Source organism: Balaenoptera musculus, chromosome 20 (genome assembly GCF_009873245.2).
Source record: "Balaenoptera musculus isolate JJ_BM4_2016_0621 chromosome 20, mBalMus1.pri.v3, whole genome shotgun sequence".
Taxonomy (NCBI): Eukaryota; Metazoa; Chordata; class Mammalia; order Artiodactyla; family Balaenopteridae; genus Balaenoptera; species Balaenoptera musculus.
Window position 1 is genome coordinate 12329398 of NC_045804.1, and position 6445 is coordinate 12335842.

General features: G+C 60.7%; 1 protein-coding gene across 10 annotated transcripts; it reads right to left on the reverse strand.

Moving 5' to 3' along the window:
* Positions 1–272: 272 nt before the first annotated feature.
* Positions 273–4811, reverse strand: PYCR1 (pyrroline-5-carboxylate reductase 1). 10 transcript variants are annotated; one of them, XM_036838031.1, is made up of 9 exons: positions 4733–4811; positions 4221–4345; positions 3883–3953; positions 2978–3157; positions 2519–2740; positions 2247–2339; positions 1929–2092; positions 1033–1102; positions 273–667 (listed from the first exon to the last, which is right to left on the reverse strand). In XM_036838031.1, the coding sequence occupies exons 2-9, from the start codon at positions 4285–4287 to the stop codon at positions 593–595; spliced, it is 942 nt and encodes a 313-aa protein (XP_036693926.1). In that variant the 5' UTR covers positions 4288–4345; positions 4733–4811; the 3' UTR covers positions 273–592. The 10 variants fall into 10 exon arrangements, with proteins under 10 accessions (XP_036693926.1, XP_036693920.1, XP_036693919.1 ...); XM_036838025.1 differs by lacking the exon at positions 4733–4811 and adding an exon at positions 4491–4728; XM_036838024.1 differs by lacking the exon at positions 4733–4811 and adding an exon at positions 4491–4633 and having other exon boundaries at positions 2519–2752.
* Between the last annotated feature and the right edge of the window lie 1634 nt (positions 4812–6445).

The window sequence follows — 6445 nt, forward strand, 5'->3', positions numbered from 1 at the left end:
AGGCTGATGCCCCTCCCACAGCAGGGCCTGCCAAGCCCAGCCTACAGTGCCAGCTTCCAGTCATGCCTCTAGTGTCTGAGGCCCCAGAAGCCCCCTCCCCCTCTGCTCATTGGAGACTCAGCCCCACCAGCCAGACTGGCTACCTTGGAATGCAGGGCTCTGGGCCTGTGGGCTGCTGGCTCAGCCTTCAATGTTACATCGGACAGCAACAACCCTCTGGCACAGGTCTGGGCCTCCCTCCACAGGTGGTGACAAAATTAGAAGTCAGGACACTGGGGCTGGAAACCAATTTATTTAACCTAGAAAGTCAGAGACAGAAATGGCAGCGTCTGTTGGTCGGGCCAGGAATGGGAGATGATGGCCTGAGTGTATTGGGGCCTCGGGAGTTCAACCATCTGAGGAGCCCTTTTCTCAAATGTCACGCTGGCCAAGAACCATGGGCCCTTCTGCTGGATTCCAGGGACCCTCTGGCCCTTCCCACACTGAGGAAGGAGTGGAGAGTGGAGAAAGGGCACGAGTGGGATCAGGCTCTCTCCTTGGCTGGGCCTTCATGGTTGGGGCTGGGGGGTGGGGGGGACCTTGACCTTTGTACTCAAGCCCAAGCCAGCTGACACTGGGTGCTGAAGCCCCGCAAGCCTCCTGAGCTCTGGAGGAAGGTGGTCCTGACCTGGTTTGGGGGCAGAGGAAGGGGGAGGCTGAAGTCAGAGAATCCTTCCTTGTTCTGGACCAGGACACACTTGGGGACCATGGAGGTTCCCACTGGGAAGTGATGTGCCCCCTCCCTGGCTACAACTCCACTGACCCAAGTGGACCAGAGCCACGGGCAGTGGGCCAATGTGAGGACACCCTGTGAGGCCTGGGGCTAGACACTCCCAGCACGGAGCTCCGAGCCCAGGAGGAAAAGGCAGAGAGTGGCCTGCGGGCAGGTTGGACACCTCAGTCCTTCTTGCCTGCCGGGGCCATGCTGCGGGGCAGCAGCTTGGAGTGGCCAGAAGGGGCCAGTGAGGTGCCAGAAGGGGAGTCCAGCTTCACCTTGTCCAGGATGGTCTTCTTGATGGCAGCTGGTGAGACCTTCTCCCGGTCGGCCATGGACTGCAGCTCTCTGGGGAGACAGCGAGGAGGGCTGTGTCCAGAGCTCCGCCTCCTTCCGAGCCCAGGGGTCCAAGTGGGAAGTGGGAAGAAGCCCACGGCTCCCAGCACCTGCCAGCCTAGGGTGCTGCTGTGCTGTGACTCCCACCTCAGGGTCTTTGCCCCTGCAGTTCCTGCTACCAGCTACCCCTCCCCTAGACTGCCGTTCAGCTGCCTCTCACCTCATTCAAGCCAGCTCAGGGTCACCAAATCTACCAGCAGCCCCCCAGACACTGAGCCCTCATAGCCCTGAGCACAGGACACATGCTTCATCTGTCTCCCCTGCAGGTTGGTGCCAGGAGAACAGCACTGCGTTCTAGCCTCACTGTCAGGCAGTGGCAGAGAAGCCTGTGGGCTTGGACTGGAGGGCAGGCAGTGTGGTGAGAAAGAGCCCTGTCCATCCTGGAGGCCTGTCCGTCCCCTGCTCTTTGGATTTCTTTCAGCTCTCATGTGCTGTCGCTGTGCCAGCGCATCCTGTGCTTCTAACTCTCTCAGTCTCCCCGGCAAGGCCAAGAAGAAGGTGTTATCATCAGCCCCACAGAGGTTCCCCCTGGTCTGCCTCCCTGGCTTGGATGACCACCCCAGTCTGAAGGCCACAAGTGATGAAATCACGTGCGGAGCCCAGCGTGGGCCCAGAGGGCAGCCCCTCTTCACAGGATGATGGAGAGTGGTGAGGGATGCTGCACACTGCCACCCCAGGGAACCTCAGGGCTCCCCGCGCCCTACCCGCTGCTAGGCCAGAGCTTGATAAACATCTGGTGAGTGAATGACTGAGTGGGCGGGCAGCAGCGGGGGCCCACCGTGTGCGGATGCAAGAGGCCTCCACGGCATTGATAAGCAGGGAGCGAAAGCCCCCGCTCTCCAGCACGTGCAAGGCGTGGATGGTGGCCCCGCCGGGAGAGCAGACGTTGTCCTTGAGCTGGCCTGGGTGCTGTTCGGAGTCCAGTAGCATCTTGGCGGCCCCCTGAAGCCAGAGAGAAGGGCTGAAGGTTGTGAGGGTACTGCTCCCAGCCCCAACCAACGCAGCACCCACTGACTCTCCACCCATCCACCCCAGAGCACCAGTCTTGGTTCTGGTAAGGAGTGGCCCCCACCAGAGGGTCAGGAAGAACACTAACCAGCAAAGCCTGGGCCCCGAGGCGAACTGCCAGGCGCCTTGGAAGCCCCATCTTCACGCCCCCATCAGCCAGTGCATCCAGGGCTGTGAATGCCTGCAGAGAGAAAGCACCTAAGCTGCTGTCCCAGGCCTTTTCTCCATTTCCTCTAGGCAGTGGTTAGTCCAGCAGCTCTGCCCGCAGGGACCCAGAGCAAGGAGGAGGTTGGAAGATGGGCAGACATGCCCTGAGGTCCTGGGGACTGCCTACTGCCCCCGCCCCTCCTCAATCCTCACATAAGCTGGGCCGCTGCCGCTGAGTCCCGTAACAGCATCAATCAGGTCCTCCTCCACCTCCGTGCAGAAGCCCACACTGCCCATGAGCTGCTCCAGGAGCCTGCCATCCTCCACCTGGGCATGGGTGCCCGTGGCGTACACAGTGGCTCCTTCCCGCACCACGACTGGTGTGTTGGTCATGCAGCGGATGACTTTGGGGGCCGGCTGGAACGCTGTCAGTTTCTGGGGGAGAAACTGCTGTGTGTCCATCCCAGCCCCTTGCCCAGCATGCTGTGCTGGGTGCGGGTGTGAACATGCTCACCCAACTGAACGCTTCCTGAGTTCTGTGAGCTATGCAAACACACCCATTCCACAGATGGGAGAACCAGGTGTGGAGCACGCCAGGGCTCCTGAGCCCTCTGCAGTGCACGCTTCCACCCCATCTCCAGACCCCGCCGGACCCCGACCCGCAGTGCCCACCTTCTCGATGGAGCTGATGGTAACGCCAGCTGCACAGGATACCACGATGTGCCGATCCTCAATGTCGGCAGCAATCTCATCCAGGATGAAGGGGATAATGTGTGGTTTCACCGCCAGGAAGAGCACGTCACTGTGCTGCACGGTCTCCTTGTTGTGGGGCGTCAGGTTCACCCCCATCTTCTGCAGGGAGCGCCAAGGCGAGCTCAGCCTGCCGTTTTGTGGCTGGCTGGCCCCCTTAGTATCCCCGCAGGCCGAGAGCCCCTCGTGTAGAACAGCACAGAGGATGATGGGAATGTGGGCATGGCAGGGCTGGGGGCTCAAGGCACGAGGCTCTGACACCCTCTAACTGCCTTTCCCACCCAAAAGTGGAGGAAGCATCCTACTCTGGAAGGTATTTTTTTTGTGGGCGGACAAGGGAAACTGCATTCGAACCACAGTCCCGGCCCACCCCACCTAGGGCTGCAGCCCCCAAACCCCTGACCACCTCGTCAGGTGCGAGTGGTGGTGTGGATAGTGGTCTCAAGCTGGTAGCCTGCCCCCACCCTTGGACATGGAGCCCTCACTCAGCTACGGCAAACTGAAACTGTATTCAGCCCCCAGGTGGTCTCTCCTAGCCCCCATACTGTGATCCCCTGCGGTGGCTCCACTTGGGGAACCCCATTCCTGACCACCAGCTGTACATGTGCCAGTCACCAAGTTCCCAAGAGCTTAGGGAGGGGACCCATCTGCAGGCCAGGAGGCAGGGTCTTTTAGATACTCCAGCCCAAAGACCCTCTTCTCATTGGCGTGGGGGACTGTGGCATGGTGCCTCCCTCTGGGGCCCCTACTCCTGGCCTTCCAGGGTCAAGGCTGTCACACACTGGCCTCTAGAAACACTGACTGGTCACCCTCCACCCTGCACCTACCCTGAGGGCAGAAACAGTGGCCAGGTCCATGTCTGGGGAGCTGGCCATTATCTTGTGGGCAGCCAGGACACCTATGAGAGACAGAGTTCCTCCTTCAAGGCCAGTCTTGGCGTCCCTCCACCACATCCTCAGGAAGAACAGAAATCGCACCAACCAGGGTAAGACAGCAACCCCTGCCCTACCCCAAACATTCCAAGGCTACCGTTTCCCACAGCGCTCAAATGAGGCACGTTAATGCAGACTCCACCCTCACCTCCCAGCCTGGGGAAGGGCAACTGGCCCACCCTCTCACGCTTGGCCCCTTCCTGGCCTGGCCCCTTCCTGGCCGCAGAGCCTACCTGCTGCTGTGAAGCCCTTGGCCAGGGCAAAGGCCAGCTGGCCAGCCCCAATGAAGCCCACGCTCATGGTGTCTGGAGGCCTGCGCCCACTGCCCTCACAGCTGGCACCGTCTCCGCAGGAGCAGCTGCGGTAAGATGGGGCAGAATCCGGAACGAGAAGTTAGGCGGGCAGTGCCAGGCCTGGCCACTCCACCGCCGACCGGTGACCCCCATCCCAGCGGGTCTAACTCTCCCCCGCTCCGGTGCCCCCGCCCACCGCGGCGTCCCGACCTGCTCCCGAGGGTCCCAGACAGGGGGCAGGGAGGGGCGAGCCAGCCTTCGGAAAGGGTCTGGAAGAGGCATGGGGTAAGGGGGACAACCCCACGCCCGAGTCCCCTCGCCACGCCCACGCTCCCCCAGGTCCGAGCCCCCCCGACGCCGGAGGCGAGGGCGCGGACGCGCATTTCCCTCTGCCCGGCGGCACCACCGCCTGCCCGAGCCGAACCCTGACCCCCAGCTTGGCTCCCAATTACCCAGTTACTCGGCGCGGGTCGCCCCCTGTCCGCAGCTGCGCGCCCGCCACGCGGCACCCAGTGCCGGGGGCCCCCCGCCCCAGCCAATCCGCGGCGCGGCCGCCCTGGAGCCGGCCAATCCGGAGGCGCGGGAGGTGCCGAGGGGCAGTTGCATCATCCGCTCACCCCCGCCCCCTCCAGCTGGGCCCAGTCGCCCCCGCGCTCCCGAACCTGCGCCTTCAGTCCCGGCCCCAGCGCACCGAAACCCTCGCCGCCGCCCCCCCCACCCCGCCCCACCGTGACCGCGCCTGAGAACTGAGGGCGCCGGGGGAGGGCGGCAGGAGCCGGGCCCTCAAAGAGCGGCCCTGGGCTAGGGCTCCTCTCTCGGGGCCCTGTCGTTGGACACAGACACGGACACCTCAGGCTGGCATCCCTGACGGCGTGGCCCTCACTCGGGTTTGGAAACTGGAGAGATAGCCCGGACCTTCTCAGAATCTCAAAACGGAGAGGCACCTGGGAGGTCTAGGTCGGTCCCCCTGAGATCTGGACCCCCTCCTTCCCACCTGGGGTTTCTGCTCTCCAAGTCTCTTCTAAGGCTCAGGTGCCCTTTGAAAACTGCATGACACTGGGGGCCACTGGCCTGTTACCACGTGAACCTCCTCAAACAGGCTCTCAGGGTGGGTGGTGGTCAACCAATAGATAGAGGAAGATGATCCCCCTAGTGCCCCCAGTTCCCACGGAGCACCCGTGTCTCCTGACATCTCATCTGCAGGGTCCGTGGAATTTTTTGACCCTGGCTTTTCCGAAGAACAAAGCTCTAGTCATCTCCCCCTGAGGACGTGCTCAGGGCTCATCTGAGCTGAGTCTGCATTTGGGTTTCAGGATAGTCTGGGGTCCCAGTCAGCAGCAGGGTTAAGAGCAAAGTAAGAAGCGTCATCATTGACAACCCATCCCCCCACCAGGGGAGGGAGTGAGCTGCTTTATTTTTTGGGTTCTGTATCTTAAATGATGACAAACTGTTCTGAAATGTAATTTCAGTGTTACTTGGATGATTGTGCCCCAGAAGCAGGGCTGTGAGTTCTCCTTGACATAATAATGACCAACATCAACACCACCAGACCACTGTGTAGTGAGCATGTGTACACGGCAAATGTCCAGGCCTCCTTGTATGTTTATTCTGGTGTTCAGTCCTCACCCTCTGAGGGAGGATCTATAGTAAGATCTGGTTCAAAGTGGACTGTTCAGGGAGTGGCCCAGACTCAAACCCATAGACGCAAACCTGGGGGTCCCACTGCATTTTAACTGACTGTATATAATCAGAGAACAGAGTCCATCCTTTAAAAAGTATTGTTTCTCAAGTGACAACAACAAATAACTCCTTCCTCCAAAAAGCAAGCGTCCTCTGATCCAGGGAGAGAATAGCATGAAGACAATTCCCAGGGCAGCCTCCCGGAGGCCGGACAACATCTGCCATGCGTATCTTGAGCCCTGGAACCCCTTCCCTCCTCTCTCTCCCCCTTAGGATCTTTGAAACTTAGGGTGCGTGGAGCTCTGGGGGCAGAAGGCCATAGGACAGTGAGGAAATTGGGAGTTGGTGACAGATAACTCATTTCAGAAATTTGATTAGAAAAGGAAGACTGTCTAGGCCTCCCAGTGAGCTGGGAAGGGTGTGGCCTATATGCTCCTTTGTCTCCTGGTAACACACTCCCAACTCCCCTCCACCCTCAGCCAGCA